Below are 17,252 nucleotides of genomic sequence, written 5' to 3' on the forward strand. Positions count from 1 at the left end.
ATATTTACTGGGATTTCTTTCTTTTTTAAAATGTTTATTTCTTATTTTGAGAGAGAGAGAGAGAGAGAGAGAGAGAGGGAGAGAGAGAACAAGCAAGCAGGGGAGTTGCAGAGAGAGGGAGAGAGAGGGATCCTAAGGAGACTCTGTGCTATCAGTGCAGAGCCCAATGTGGGGCTGGAACCTATGAACTGTGAGATCATGACCTGAGGCGGAACCAAGAGTCAGACACTTAACTGACTGAACCACCCAGGAGCCCCTGGAATTTCTTATTTCTAACTAAATCTTCATTCAATTTCCTCATCTGTAAAATGGCATATAATAACATCCACTTCATAGGGTTATCGTAAAGATTACATAAAGCCTTTAACGCAATGCCTGACATAAAATCTGAAAAATGACAGCAGCTATTATCATCATCATCACCACCACCACTACCACCATCTTCTTTCCCGATGTCCTAGGAAAGAAAAGCAGGCTCTCTCTGATGGCCATGACCAACAGTGAAAGGAGAGAACTCTAGCCTCCCTTAGACTTCTTGACTTCATACTTGGGGAAGAGCTTTATTTTGATAGTACTCAGATTAACCAGGAGAAGACAGGGAATGTTCTTTTGATACAAAATGGCAGTTGACTCCATAAGTCCTCTGACATCAGATATATCTAGAACTCAATATCTTTGTCAGAGTGTATCAAGAAAATAAATCCGATTTTAATTTATGAATACCTCTCTTGATAAATTAGAGCTTGCCTGCAGCCCCAAACGTAAGCAACAACACTGTAAGACAATGTGAAATTAAATGATGCCACTGACTTATCACTACCTCCTAAATCAACCATCTATTCAAATTTGGTAACAGATTTTCTCACTTCTGAGAACTATAATTTTTTAAAAATATGTTTATTTTTGAGAGAGACAGAGAGAGCGAGCTGGGGAGGGGCAGAGAGAGGGGGACAGAGGATCCAAAGTGGGCTTTGTGCTGACAGCAGCATTCCCAATGTGGGGCTTGAACTCATGAACTGTGAGATCATGACCTGAGCCAAAGTTGGATGCTCAACTGAGTCACCCAGGTGCCCCAAGAACTGTAATTTTTAAAAAGCCTAAGAGCCTATACAGTTTTTTCTAAGTCAATCCAACAAGTGAATGGTGGGTGCCTACTTTTTTCTTTTTTATAGTGTTGGTCATACCTCTCTAATATGCATAATAGTTGTCTGAGGAAACAAGTAGGTTTTATGTTTTTTTTGGGGGGGGGATCCTTCAAAATGCTGAATAATGAAATGTAAATAATTCTTTGGTGGGAAAAAACAGATGATTTAAAATCAAGTGCCAAGGGGCGCCTGGGTGGCGCAGTCGGTTAAGCGTCCGACTTCAGCCAGGTCACGATCTCGCGGTCCGTGAGTTCGAGCCCCGCGTCAGGCTCTGGGCTGATGGCTCGGAGCCTGGAGCCTGTTTCCGATTCTGTGTCTCCCTCTCTCTCTGCCCCTCCCCCGTTCATGCTCTGTCTCTCTCTGTCCCCAAAATAAATAAACGTTGAAAAAAAAAATTTAAAATCAAGTGCCAATATCAATTGATAAATAATGGATATCTAAAATGTGATATATATCCATACAACAGAATACTGGTCAATAATAAAAAGGAATGAAGTACTGACATAAGCTACAAGACAAGTAAACCCTGGAAACACTATGCTAAGTGTAAGAAGCCAGCCATAAAAGGCCACATAAGATATGATTATATTTATGTGAAATGTCCAGAATAGGCAAATACATAGAGATAAAAAGTAGATTAGTTTTGGTTGTCTAGGGTGGGAGGGGAGGATTAGAGAAAAATAGGGAATCACTTAATGGGTATTGGGTTTCCTACTGGGGTAATAAAAATGCTGTAAAAATTGATTGTGGTGATGGTTGTACAACTCTGTGACTATATTAAAAACCACTCAATTATTCACTTTAAATGGGTGAACTGTATGTTACATATTTATAGCTCAAAAAAACTGTTGTATTTTATTTTTTATTTATGTATTTTTTTTAATGTTTATTTTTGAGAGTGGGGGAGGGGCAGAAAGAGAGGGAGACAGGATCTGAAGCAGGCTCTGTGCTGACAGCAGAGAGCCTGGTGCAGGGCTCGAACTCATGAACTGTGAGATCATGGCCTGAGCTAAAGTCGGATGCGTAACCAACTCAGTCACCTAGGCAGGCCAAAGCTGTTATATCTTAAAAAAGAAAAATCACACCTTAGCTTATATGTTACATGTCAAATTTATTCAATAAAAATAAAAATAAAAAAATAAATTTTTAAAAGGAAAAATCAAATGCTAGGACTTCCATCTTCCATCTAAGATTTACAGAGCTGGAAAGAGAGTTGCTCTCATCCTAACAAGAAAAAATTGAATAATCCACGAAATTGTAACTTTTCTTGAACTCATCACAGGCAGAACTCTAAGCAGCCAGAACTCTAAGGAAAGACAAAAGCCTCCAAGGAGAGAGGAAACATCAATGTCAGCTCACCTATAGTACAGCATAAAAGTTATAGGGCTGCCATGTAAGTGGGTAAGAAGGATTTAGCTAAATTCTTAATAAATTTCTACAGGTTGAATGTGAGCTAGCATAAGAGGATATCATCCCAGGAATCACAGACACATAAGGTATTTGCACCTATTTTTCTCAAATACACAAAACTGTATACTACAAAGAGTAAATTTTACTGCATATTAAGTGATGCCTCAATGAAATGAACTTAAAAAAAAAAAAATCAAGTGGAGTGCCTGGGTGGCTCAGTCGGTTAAGCATCCGACTTCGGCTCAGGTCATGATCTCACAGTTTGTGAGTTCGAGCCCCATGTCAGACTCTGTGCTGACACCTCAGAGCCTGGAACCTGCTACAGATTGTGTCTCCTTCTCTCTCTGCCCCTCCCCCACTCATTCTCTGTCTGTCTCAAAAATAAACACTAAAAAATAAATAAAATAAAAAAATCAAGAGCCAAGTAATTAGAAACAACCTCAATGCCCAACACTGAATATGGTTAGATAAATGATGGTATATATTCATATGACAGATAATTATATAGCTCTTGAAAACCATGTTAAAAAACTAAGAAGACTGTGATAGGATAATGGGCCCTCAAAGATGTCCACTTTGGAACCTGTGAAAGTATTACCTTACATGGCAAAAGGGACTCTGCAGGTGCAATTAAGGTTCTTGAGATGGGTAGGTTATCCTATATTATCCTGGTGGGTCCAATGTAATTACAAGGGTCTTTATGAGAAGGAGACAAATAGTTGACGAAGTACTTTTTAACTGATGTGCTATTTATTTAAGATTTTATTTTTAAGTAATCTCTATACCCTAACATCGAGCTTGAACCAACAATCTCAAGATCAAGAGTTGCATGCTTTACTGACTGAGCCAGCCTGGTGCCCCTAATATGTCATTTAATTCTCCAGAATCACTTGGCCCAGAGGGTCAAATGCCAGCCATATCATTGGGTCTGACTGCAACACCACAAATCTAGCGGGCTGCCATTTGAATACTCTAGGGTATATTTGCCTCTGTAAACAGGTCTACAATGCTTTTTTTGTTTTGTTTTGTTTGTTTTTTTTATGTCTACAATGTTAGACAGATGCTGCCTACACTAGCTGGGGCCCTCTCCTTGTGATATGGACATGGCCTGAAAAATGAGAATCAGAGCTCCAAGCAGCAGTTTCTAGTGTTTGGTCTACTTTCATTACGCTTCCACTTACTCCTGGGGTGCTGGAAAATTCCTTTAGACTCTGACAGACCAAATGATTATCTCTTTATCAAATATTCATAGAGAAAAGAGCAATACTATTAGGCCACAAACTAGTAAGCCGAACAGAAATAGGTTTTCAGCATTACATTACAATCAAACAACAAGCTTTTTAAAAATGCCCGTTCTATGCCAGACCAATTAAAGAAGAATCACTAGCAGTGGGGCTCAGCCATCAGCATTTAAAAAATACTCCCCAGAGTTGAGAACTATTGGTCTTTTGAAAAGGGTAGACAAGAAATCAATGCTTACAGCAGTGAAGGTGGAAAAACTCTGATTGAATGGGCATATATTTTTTGGTACATGCTCAGTCAGGAGTTTTAAGAGGCATACATGTTATTAGTTAACATTCAACATAGTTTTTATTTTCTTTTAAAAGTTTATTTATTTAGAAAGCGAGCGCACACACGTGCACAAGTCAGGAAGGCACTGAGAGACGGAGAGAGAGAGAATCCCAAGTAGGCTCCACACCACCAGTGCAGAGCCTGATGCAGGGCTTGAACCCACAAGCCATGAGATCATGACCAGAGCAGAAGTCAGACACTTAACTGACTGAGCCACCCAGGTACCCTGCATCATAGTTTTTATACATGCACACGTCAATGCATAGGGCTTGCTTCCTGAGAAAGAAAACAATTTAATCATCCAGGCAGTTTAATTCTACAACTGCAAAAAGGATCACCCCGAGGGTGAGAAAGTTTGCTTTATCAGGCAGTAGCAAACCATGGGGAAAACGATTATTCTGTGTTCAAGGCTGAATTCTTAAGAAGTGAAATGAGACAGTATTTGGGGTGCAAGATGCTTATTAGGGGTCAATACCCATGAAGGGAAGAGGAGGAAGCAAGACTGGGCAGAGGAAAAACTGAACCAAGATGCAGGTTGTATAAAGCCTCCGCCAACACAGCAGGGAGTTGTGAAGTACTGCCTGTCAGAGTGACCAGGCCTTTATATCCATCCCTCATTTACTCTTGCTGCCCCAGCAAGGGTATGACCTCAATGTGGCTCTTTACAGATGAGGTAGATCCTGAAGTCTGTGATGACTAGAGGCTGTCTGCTAATTACACTTCCTATAGATGAGCAGCAAGTCCTTCCTTGAAGGGGGACCTAGGCATTTTACTTGTATGTCTATCATATGGCACTATAACAATGAACACTGTGGGTCAAGAGGTGGTTCCTTTTCTTAAGAATCCATTCTAACCTAGGCCTCTCTCCCTGGAAGCACAAAAAAGAAAAATTATGAGGCTATTTGTTGCCAATGTTTAAACAACAAAAACCCTTGAAGTTCAGTAAGACCATAGGATGACTGCCCATTTCCTTGATGTTTTGGATTGAGCTGATGATTTGTCCAAGATCTTAGCAAAGGCATTCAGCTAAGACAGGATACATACCATATACATAGCCACATGACTTTCCCTACTTCCAGGATATGTGGGGAGCAAACTGAGGCTGAAAGGAAAGGAACTGTGCCATATAAGCGCATTTCACCCCTTTGAGATGTCTTTCAACTTCATTATTTCTTAAAAACAAAGCCTAGAGATTTAGAATTTTATTGGTCATCTATGTTATATAACAAATTACTTCAAGCTCAGAGGCTTAAAAAAACAAACTATTATCTCACAGTTTTTGGAATCCAGGAGTGGGTTAGTGGTTCTGACTCAGGTTCTCTCATGAGGTTGCAGTCAAACTGCTGGCCAAGAGCTGCAGTCATCTCGAGGCTGACTGGAGGAGAATCTGCTTTCGACACGGCTGTTGACAAGTCTCAGAGTATCTCTTCCAAGCTCACTAACGTGGTTGCTGGCAGACCTTAGTTCCTCATGACATGGACTTCTCCATAGCCTGCCTGAATGTCCTTATGACATGGCAGCTAGTTGTCAAGAACTTTTTTTATCCCCCAAGAAGGGCCCATAGGTGCCATATCTATAAGTCCTTTCATGTTTGAGAATGTCTTCCTATTGCTTTTAAATATAAAAGATATCTTTATTGTTTACAGTATTCTCAAGTTCCACTTTCTTTCCCTGAGAACTCTGCACATATGGTTCCTCTGGTATTTAATGTTGTGATGAACTTGGAAGTAAGCTTAATTTTTCTCTCATGTTAAGTGATAAGCTTTTTGTCTTTGATGCTTGAAGAATTTTTTCTTTATCCCTAAAGTTTAACAGGTTTACTAGGATACATCTGGCCAAATTTTCTTAGAACACACTACACTCTTAAAATTTGCAGATTCTTTTTTTTTTTTTTTTTTTTTGAGAGAGACATAGACAGCACAAGCAGGGAGAGGGGCAGAGAGAGAGAGGGAGAATCCCAAGTAGACTCCATGCAGTCAATGCAGAGCCTAATGTGGGGCTCAAACTTACGAAACCGTGAGATCATGACCTGAGCCAAAATCAAGAGTCAGAAGCTTAACTGACTGAGCCACACAGGCACCCTAAATTTGCAGATTAACATTTGTAAATTTTTACTTGATTCAAGAAATTTTATTATATTTTATCTTGTTTTTAATTAAAAAATTGAAATTATGTATGAACATAAAGAGGTAAGCAGTTTCTCAAGGCTTACAAGGAAAAATTTCAGTCCTCTATTCCTTCTCCTACCCCATTTTCTATTCCCCAGAAGCACCCACTTTCAATTCTTTTAGTGGATCCATTTAGTATTTATATCTGTATTTCTAATAACATTTTAATATTGAGATTTCTTAAAAACATTTTTTTAATCTTTACTATTTAAAAAAAATTTTTTTTAACGTTTATTTATTTTTGAGACAGAGAGAGACAGAGCATGAACGGGGGAGGATCAGAGAGAGAGGGAGACACAGAATCTGAAGCAGGCTCCAGGCTCTGAGCCGTCAGCACAGAGCCCGACGCGGGGCTTGAACTCATGGACCGTGAGATCATGACCTGAGCCGAAGCCGGACGCTTAACCGACTGAGCCACCCAGGCGCCCCTTTAATCTTTATTTTTGAGAGAGAGAGACAGACAGACAGACAGACAGACAGACTGTGAGTGGAGGAGGAACACAGAGAGAGGGAGACAAAGAATCTGAAGCAGGCTCCAGGCTCTGAGCTGTCCGCACAGAGCCTGACGCGGGGCTCGAACTCATGAACTGTGAGTTCCTAACGTGAGCCCAAGTCAGAAGCTTAACTAACTGAGCCACCCAGGTGTCCCATTTCCCATTTCAGACATCATCTGTTGACTTCCCAGTATGGAAGATGAGGATTTAGGTTTCTTTCATCACCAGCTCTGCCCCTACCAACATACAGCCATACTTCTGTACCTTTTACCTTCCCAATATAATTTTACAATTTTGGTTAGTTCAGTAATCAAAGTTTAAGTTATTACCACTGCAGCTTTAGGTATTAGCTATTAACTATTAAAAAGGAAGTTTATCTCTCTTGTCTTCCCTCGTCTCCAACATGCTAACCCTCCCTCTCATCATTCCAAAGTAATTATATCATAATTTTGGTTAGATCAAGTTAGTGATTACATTACTATGCAAATATAAACATTAGTTACAGCTGAGACATTCAGTAACTAATGATTAATGTTTTTCTTGCATATTTTTGCTTGCCTTGGCATTATTGTCTCTCATTTCTTGGTTTTCCAGATATTTATCAATAATTCAACCCCAACCTAATCACCAAGTACTCAAAATCATCTCAAAATGTTGAGACACATCAACTCTTCTGCCATTTTCATCAGAAGAAATATGAGCATCTTGAAGAAATTATTCCCAAAGCTTTCTGACCTATTCTAATCTGGTCTGGTTGCCATTTACACTGGGGGCTCAGATGTTATCCTGGAATCTCCCTTTATCATCATCCTAGGGATTCTTTTTCCTATATCCTATGTCTTTCTCTTTTCTTAGTTTATGCCAGGGTTTTGGTGTTATATATTCTCTAGAAGCTTTCTGAAAACAGATACATGGAAAGCAAATGTCTGTAAAATTCTTATTCTACTCTCACACCTGATTGATAGTTTGACTACATACAGATTTAAGAATTTTGAAAGCCGTCCTCTGTTTTAGTTTCTAGTGCTGCTGTTAAAGGTTCAAAGCTGTTTTAATTCCTTTACATGTGACATCCCCCCTCCTATCTGGAAGCTTGCTGGATCTTTTCTGTGATGTCAGTGTCATAGCATTTCATAATGACAATCTTGGTATGTTTCTTTTCATGCATTTTGCTGGACACTGTTTCCTTTTAGTCTAGAAACCCAGCCCCTTTCATTCTGAGAAATGTTTTTTACATTACTTCATTGATAAAATCTTTCCCCTTCATTTTCTGTTTTCTCTTTCTGGAACTCCAAATATTCAAATGTTCTTGGTTGCTCCTTTAATTTACTTAGCATTTCTTTATTTTTCATCAATATGTTGTTTTATTCTACTTTGTGAAACATTTTTCAAAATTGAGTTTTTCATCTTGTTGTCTAAATGCTCCCTTTATTCTTTTTTTTTTTTAAGTTTATTTATTTTGGGGGGAGGGCAGGGCAGAGAGAGAAAATCCCAAGCAGGCTCCACACTGTCAGCGCAGAGCCTGATGTGGGGCTCGAACTCACAAATATGAGATCATAACCTGAGCTGAAATCAAGAGTTGGATGCTTAACCGACTGAGCCACCCACGTGCTCCTAAATGTTCCCCTTGAAAAAATCATTTTGAATATAGGTGACCACAATGTTATGTTAGTTTCATGTGCACAATATAGTGATTCAACATCTCTATATGATATGGTATTCGCATCACAAGCGTGTGGCCACCATCTGTCACAATAGAACACTATTACAATATCATTGATTATATTCCCCAAGCCATGCCCTTTATTCCTGTGACTTATTCAGTCCATTAACTGGAAGCCTGTATCTCCCACTCCCTTTCATCCATTTTGCCCATTCCCTCACTTTTCTTCTCTCTGGCAACCATCAGTTTGTTCTCTGTATTTATAGGTCTGATTCTGCTTTTTGTTTGCTTATTCATTTGTTGTTTTTTTGATTCCACACGTGAGTGAAATCATATGGTATTTGTCTTTCTCAGTCTGACTTATTTCACTTAGCATAATACCCTCTAGGTCCATTCATGTTACAAATGGCAACATCTCGCCTTTTTTATAGCTGTGTAATATTCCATGGTGTGTGTGTGTGTGTGTGTGTGTGTGTGTGTGTGTGTACAGAATTTCTTCATCCATTGATCTCTCGATGGACACCTAGGTTTCTTCTATATTTTGGTTACTATAAACAATGCTGCAGTAAACACAGGGGTATATATATCTTTTCAAATTAGTGTTTTCATTTTCTTTGGATAAATACTCAATAGTGGAATTATTGGATCATATGATATTTTTAATTTTTTGAGGAACTTCTGTACTGTTTTCCACAATGGCTACACCAATTTACATCCCCACCAATAATGGATGAGGGTTCCTTTTTCTCCACGTCCTCACCAACACTTGTTTCTTGTCTTTTTTTTATTTTAGCCATTCCCACAGATATGAAGTGGTATCTCACTGTGGTTTTGATTTGTATTTTCCTGATCACTGGTGATGCTGAACATCTTTTCATGTGTCTGTTGGCTATCTGTATGTCTTCCTTGGAAAAATGTCTATTCGGGTCCTCTTCCTCTATCTATCTATCTATGTAAATAAATGTGTTATTTTATTTTTCAGAGGGAGAGAGAGAGAGAGAGCGAGCACGAGTGGGGGAGGGACAGAGAGGGAGACACAGAATCTGAAGCAGGTGCTAGTCTATAAGCTATCAGCACAGAGCCCGATCTGGGGCTTGAACACATGAACCATGAGATCATGACCTCAGCTGAAATTGGAGGCTTAACTGACTGAGCCACCCAAGCACCCCAAATCAGATTTTTTTTTTTTTGGTATTGAGTCATATAAGTTCTTTATATATTTTGGATATCAACCTCTTATGTGATATTGTTTGCAAATACCTTCTCCAATTCAGTGGGTTGCCTTTTTGTTTTGTTGATAGTTTCCTTCGTTGTGCAAACGTTTTTTATTTTAATGTAGTCCCAATAGTTTATTTTTGCTTTTGTTTCCCTTGCCTTAGAAGACAGATATAGAAAAATGGTGCTATGGCCAATGTCAGAGAAATTACTACCTGTGTTCTCTTCTAGAAATTTTATGGTTTCAGGTTTCACATTTAGGTCTTTAATCCATTTTGAGTTTATTTTTGTGTATGGTGTTAGCAAGTGGTCCAGTTTCATTCTTTTGTATGCAGCTGTCCAGTTTTCTTAGCACCAGTTTTTGAAAAGACAGTCTTTTGCCCATTGTATATTCTTGCCTCCTCTGTCATAGATTAATTGACCATATAAACCATGTTCTTATTTCTGGGTTATTTTGTTCCATTGATCTATGTTTCTATTTTTGTGCCACTAAATGCTCACTTTTTAATACAGAATTCTGCTTTTGGGGGCATGGATACAGTATTCTTATCTCTCAGCGAGGGCAAGGATTTTGGTGTGTTTTGTTCACTGCTGTATTCCTAGCTCCCAGAATAGTGGTACTCGGATGGTCAAACATTAATAAATCTTTCTGAGTAATGTTATCTTTTTTGAAGTTTTCTTCTCTCTAAAAAATTTGTTTATTTATTTTAATTTTTTAAAGTTTATTTATTTATTTTGAAAGAGAGAGTGCAAGCAGGGAAAGGGCAGAGAGAGAGAGAGAGAGAGAGAGAGAGAGAGAGAGAGAGAGAGAATCCCAAGCAGACTCTGTACTGTTAGCCCAGAGCCCGATGCAGGACTCAAACTCATGAACTGCAAGATCATGACATGAGCTGAAATCAAGAGTCAGACACTTAACCTACTGAGTCAGGCATCCTCTCTCTCTTTCTCTCTCTATCCATCTCTCTATATATTTATGAAAGAGAGAGAGCGCGCACACGCAAGAGAGCAGCACCAGTGGGGGAGAGGAACAATGGGAGAGAGAGAATCCCACGTAGGCTCCACGCCCACAACCTTGGGATCATGACCTGAGCAGAAATCAAGAGTCAGACGCTCAGCTGACTGAGCCACCAAGGCTCCCCATTTCTTTTTAAAAAAAAAAATTTTTTTTTCAACGTTTTTATTTTTTTTATTTTTTTTATTTTTGGGACAGAGAGAGACAGAGCATGAATGGGGGAGGGGCAGAGAGAGAGGGAGACACAGAATCGGAAGCAGGCTCCAGGCTCCGAGCCATCAGCCCAGAGCCTGATGCGGGGCTCAAACTCACGGACCATGAGATCGTGACCTGGCTGAAGTTGGACGCTTAACCGACTGCGCCACCCAGGTGCCCCAAGGCTCCCCATTTCTGAAGATTTCTGTTGGTCTTTTTTTCTGCTAACTTATTGTGCTTTTTTCCCTGTTTATTTGTTCTGGCCTCTAGATCATAATCCCTGTTTCTTTTTGTCTAAATTTAAGAGTGGCACACACACAAAAATCTCATTGTGAGCACTGAACACATGGTGGGCTTTGTCAACTTTGAAATTCAATGTAGGATGATCCAAGAAGTGGGTTTTCTGTCGGGAATTCCCTGATGTCTGCATCTTTTAAGGCTCCTCTTGGAAAGTCTGCTCCCATAGAGAAGAATCTTCTAATGCCCTTGCTTGACAGGTGCAAGCCTGGCTGCTAGTATTTAGAAGCTAAGTGGGAGACAGAAGCTGAAGACCTCAGGACATACACTTCCTACTCATTTTTTTGCAACATATCTCCATCCTCATTTATGCCTAGTGCTCCAATCCAGAGATCTTCTATTTTACCCTCTTCTGGGAATAAATTTCCAGTCTCTTACTAGGGTTGTGAGGTTTGGAGGAGGTAATCTGAGGATCGATCTACAATTTGGACACATTTTCAAGTAATCCTGTAGCTTTACTTGTAGATCTATTTGGTGCTGTTGAATCTTGACTCTTTAAAGAGTTTCACAGGGTAAATCAGTTTGCAGCTCAGCTTTCTCAGGTATGTTAAATTGTCCTGCTTTCCTGCTTCCAAATTGTTGACGTTGCTCTTTCCTTTTCCATCTTCTTTAGTCTTCTGAATTTACATCTCTCTAAAATCCCTGTATTGCTGTTTTAGTGGGGCTTCAGAAGTCATCAGCCCTTCTAATTTTATGTTAAAATCCTCAAATAAAATTACTTGACCAAGAAGTCCTTATATCTTTGAATACATCTTTTGGTCCATGTTTAGTTCTGTATTTCAGAGACATTAGTTTATTGTTATCTTTATCTTTTATTTCTATCAGATTCTCTATAATTTTTAATCATTTTTGTTGAAATTACTGAATACCTCAAACCTTTCCTTTATGTCAGTAATTTGATTTTCAATGGTATCTGTTCTGTCCTTTGCTATTTTGTCTTCAATTTATTTTCTTAGTTCTAAAATATCCTCTTTTATCTCATTTTGTTTTACCATCTCATCACTGAACTTTTATTTATTAAATTCACATTTTGATGAATTGTTTTACAGCTGTAAGAAATTCTATGCAATGAGTTATGTTGTCAGGATACTTTTTTTTGTCTCCTTTAGAACATTTTTCTTGCTTTTATTTTGTTTGCTGTATGTTTGCCCAGTTGACATACCAGTTCTTTTGGTCTTGTTCATGCTTGATTTATTTGTCTTGGTATGATATGGGTGAGTTCTTATCTTTCATCCTCCTGTACCTGAGACCAACTACCACGTGAGTGGCAGTTATTTTTTTCCTTTCTTTTTTTTTCTTTTTACTGAAGTATAGTTGATACACAACGTTACATTAGTTTCATATGTACAATACAGTGATTTGACAACTCTATACTGTTAATGCTCACCTCAAGTGTAGCTACCATCTGTCACCATACAACACTATAATACCATTGGCTATATTCTCTATGTCGAACCTTTCACTCCTGTGACTTATTCAACCCATAATTAGAAACCAGTACCTCCTACTCTCCTTCACCTCTTTGTACTCACCCCCTATTCCCCTCTCCTGTGGCAACCACCAGTTTGTTCTATTTATGGGCCTGTTTCTGCTTTTATTTTAATTTTCATATTTAAAAAAAAGACTTTATTAAAGAATTTTTTTAATGTTTATTTTTGAGAGAGAGAGAGAGAGAGAAAGAGAGCACATGCGAGTTGGGGAGGGGCAGAGAGGGGGGACAGAGGATGTGAAGCGGGCTCTGAGCTGACAGCAGAGAGCCCGATGTGGGGCTTGAACTCATGAACCATGAGATTATGACCTGAGCTGAAGTTGGACACTTAACTGACTGAGCCGCCCAGGCGCCCCCAAAATATTTTATTTTGAAGTAATCTCTATACTCAATGTGGGGCTCAAACTCACAACCTCCAGATCAAGAGTTGCATGCTCCACCAACTGAGCCAGCCAGGTGCCCCTATTTCTGATTAAAAAAAAAATAAATAAGTGAAATCATATATATGGTTATTTACCTTTCTCTGACTTATTTCACTTAGCATAATACCTTCTAGGTCCATCCTCATGTTGCAAATGGCAAGATCTCATTCTTTGTTATGGCTGAGTAATATTTCATTGTATATATTACCACATCTTCTTTATTCATTCATCCATCAATGTATTGATGGAGACAGGTTGCTTCCATATCTTGGCTACTGTAAATAATGCTGTAATAAACATACGAATGCACATATCTTTTCAAATTACTATTTTTGGTTTCTTTGGGTAAATACCCAGTAGTGCTGGTTATTTTATATTCTGTGTACTTTTCTATGGCTTCAGGGAATGATGGGAGCCAGAGGAATAGAAGGAGCAGAGGGAACAGAGCTACGGTACTACAGAATCTTTGTTAAAACATTCTTCTTGGGGGGCCTGGGTGGTTCAGTTGATAAAGTGTCCAACTCTTGACTTCGGCACAGGTCACGATCTCATGGTTCGTGAGTCTGAGCCCCATGTTGTGCTCTGTGCTGGTAGTGCAGAGTCTGCTTGAGATTCTGTCTCCTGCTCTCTTTCTCTGCCCCTCCTCTCCTTGTTCTCTATCTCTCTCTCAAAATAAGTAAAAATAATCTTTAAAAAAACCACATTTTTCTTTCCTGAGATTCTGTTAAAGATTCTTCTTTCAGTCCACATAATTAAGGGTTATATTCCATTCCTAAAGAGGGATAGTCTCCAGCTTCATATTACTTCACTTATTCATTTTTATCCTTGATCTTTCATTTCTGTTAAAGAGTCAGCCTCATTGTTCATTTTCCCTGCTTCATCATTTACTTGCAAGTAGTTGTTCCTGCTACTTCTCGGTCAGAAGAAGATAAAAGTACTTAAAAAAGAAGATAAAATGTGCTTGGTTTGGTTCTTTCCAGCTTTGGAGCTTTTAGTGGGAATTTGCAGGATTTCATTAACACATCAGTATGGCTTCTGGGGAGGAGTGATAGGGTGGAGTTGGGACCCACCTTTATTCCTTTCTATTCTTCATCAGAATCTTGTTTCTTTCTTTGACCTTCAATTTTTAAACTTTATTATATTTAATTATCCTACTTTGTCGCTGTTGAAATTTCTGCCAGTTTTTTTTTAATTTTTTTTTTTTCAACGTTTATTTATTTTTGGGACAGAGAGAGACAGAGCATGAACGGGCGAGGGGCAGAGAGAGAGAGGGAGACACAGAATCGGAAACAGGCTCCAGGCTCCGAGCCATCAGCCCAGAGCCCGACACGGGGCTCGAACTCACGGACCGCGAGATCGTGACCTGGCTGAAGTCAGACGCCCAACCGACTGTGCCACCCAGGCGCCCCACTGCCAGTTTTATTCCCCATAGCAGCCCTATTATTATTAAACACATTTTTATAGATAAGACAACAAAGGCTCTAATATAGAACTCTAATACATTGGGTTAACTGGGCTAGCTGAAGCTAGAATTTAATTTCATTTTCATTAAAATATATAGTTTGAAATATGTTTCCTACCTCTGTTGTCCTGGATAGCAAAATCAATGACATTTTTCTTTCCCAATTTACTCTTCTCACATTCATTTTGTCCAGGGTCCAAACATGTTTTTGTTTGTTTGTTTTGTTTTGTTTTTTAACAGCAAAAATGGGTTTAGTCAAGAATAACAGAGAATTACAATCTGGGACAAGCAGGCTATGGCAAAACTACAGACAAGTCCAACCCAGGCTGTTTAAACAGTTTAAACAGTTTTTAAACATTCCTATGCACTGGTATGAGGCAGTAAAGCTCTGAGTATGGTGGCTTCTGATGAAAAAGTCCATGCTGGGTAAGCACTCAATAAATGCTATTTAAAGAAAATGTGCCTGGTTTGCTTATTTGTAGCCATTAAGATGGCTACTATCAAAAACCAGAAAATAACAAGTGTTAGTGAGGATGTAGAGAAATTGGAACCTTTGTGCAATTGTAAAATGGTACAGCCACTATGGAAAATAGTATGGAGGTTTCTCTAAAAATTAAAACTAGAACTGTCATATAATCTAGCAATCCCACTTCTGGGTGTATATCCAGAAGAATTCAAAGCAGGATGTCAAAGGGATATGTGCACACATGTTCACTGCAGCATTATTCACAATAGTCAAGAGGTGGAAGCAAACCAAATGCCCATGGACAAATGAATACGTTTTAAAAATGTGGCATATACACACAATGGAATATTATATAGCCTTAAAAAAGAAGGAAATTCTGACACATGCTTACAACATGAAGGAACCCTGAGGATATTATACTAAGTGAAATAAGCCAGTTGACAAAACACAAGTACTATATAACTCCACTTATCTGAGGTATCTAAAGTAGTCAAGTTCATAGGAACAGAAAGTCAAATGGTGATTACCTGGAGCTGGGGGACAGGAAAAAGAGAAGAGCTGTTGTTTAATGGATATGGAACTTCAGATTTGCAAGATGAAAAAGTTTTAGAGATCTGTTTCATAACAGTGTGAATATGTTTAACATTACTAAACCGTGTGCTTAAAAGTGGTTAAAATGTGTGTTTACCATAATTAAAAAAAAGAAAAAGAAGGTCTATAACACTGTTAGAAAGACAGTCCTGTTCTCTGTTCTCCCCACAGCTGCTGTGCAGGATTTGACTCTACCTTGGCAAGAAAAAAACACAGGGAAAAGCTAAGCTTATGTGGGGAAGAAAAGCCTTCATCCTGTCTCATGGGAAAATAGTCACATACTTTTGTCAATTTCACACAGTATAATCTCGTTTTCATTCCCTCTTTCCCATCTACTGGGTGGTTTTATTTTGTTTTAAGACAAGGAGAATTGCCAGAAAGAAAAACCCTAGGGCTTACTTTTGCAGGATAGATCCCTTAATGACCAGCTCTTCATCCAAGTCTGCTTCATTAGCCATGAAGAGCAGCCTCTTTCCTGTGCTGTCCACTCCAATGAAGTCACGCTGCTCCACTGAATCATACAAAAGAAAGAAAATCAAACAAAGCCATTTGCCCCTGCCTGCATGACTAAGTCAGGGGGACAGGGCACCTGCTCACAATTCTCTTGGAACTAAATACAGGATTGTTATATATATATGTTTTAAATACTGTGTTATATCACAGTGTTTATCACAGTGTTTAAAACATGGGTAGTCAAAATATTTTTGTATTGTTCTAAAGCGGATTATTAGGTTAACAAGTGAAGTTTGAATAAGGTCTATAGATTAAAGTACTGTAGCAATGTTAGAGAGGTGGGGGGCAGGATACACACTGATTTAAAAGCAAAGGGAATCATGTCTGCAACTTATTCTCAAACAGCTCAGAAAAACAGTAATAGTGTAGTACTACATTGTGTATACATATCATACACTGAATATATATCATTAGAGGGAGAAAATGATAGAACAAATGTTAACATTTGGGGAATTTGGGTAAAGGGTATATAAGTTCTCTGTACTAGTCTTGTAATCATTCTGTAAATGCGAAATTATCTCAAAAACAGAGTTAAGGAGTAAAGATATGTTAGTCTGACTGTGGTAATCATTTCACAATCATGTCTACATATATCAAAACACCACTGTACACTTTAAATACACGTAATTTTTCTTTGTCAAAAATAAATAAAAATTAATAATAAAAAGCTGACTATGTAGATAAACCATAAACTCACTACATGGCACAGAAAGTATAACAAGGAATTCTTTCTCTGCAAAGAATACCCTAGGTCTGTGCACTGTGGAAATGAGAAAAATATTATTTACAGACATGTACATTCAATCAACATTAACTGTATGTCTATTATGCATTAGATTTTATTCTGTATGAGACAGCATTCAAAGAAAATAAGGTACATTTTTACTAGATGTGGAGGGTTCTTTGGTAGACAGTGATTTTACAGGCTGTCATATTATTGCTGTTTTCTGTGTTAGATTTCTTTTGGCCAACCAGATTATAAATTCTTCAAAGGCAAGCTTATGATTCCTTTATATCTCCTTTAACATCTAGTACAGTGTTAGGCACTTAATAAAATCTCCTACTAACATCTGAGAAGCTGAGGAGTACCTATAGCTTACAAAAGCATTTTCACATAGAGGCAGCATAGCATAATGATTAA

The 17,252-nt window shown here is 38.5% G+C and overlaps 1 protein-coding gene across 3 annotated transcripts in view; it reads right to left on the reverse strand.

Annotated features, from left to right (window-relative positions):
* EIF2B3 (eukaryotic translation initiation factor 2B subunit gamma) overlaps positions 1–17,252 on the reverse strand; it is a 125,549-nt gene that overhangs the window by 58,023 nt on the left and 50,274 nt on the right. For all 3 annotated transcript variants that reach the window (XM_011284654.4, XM_011284653.4, XM_011284655.4), the window contains exon 5: positions 15,998–16,109. In XM_011284654.4, coding sequence (XP_011282956.2) covers positions 15,998–16,109 — 112 coding nt within the window. The remainder of the gene's footprint in view (positions 1–15,997; positions 16,110–17,252) is intronic.

This window comes from Felis catus, chromosome C1 (genome assembly GCF_018350175.1).
Source record: "Felis catus isolate Fca126 chromosome C1, F.catus_Fca126_mat1.0, whole genome shotgun sequence".
Taxonomy (NCBI): domain Eukaryota; kingdom Metazoa; phylum Chordata; class Mammalia; order Carnivora; family Felidae; genus Felis; species Felis catus.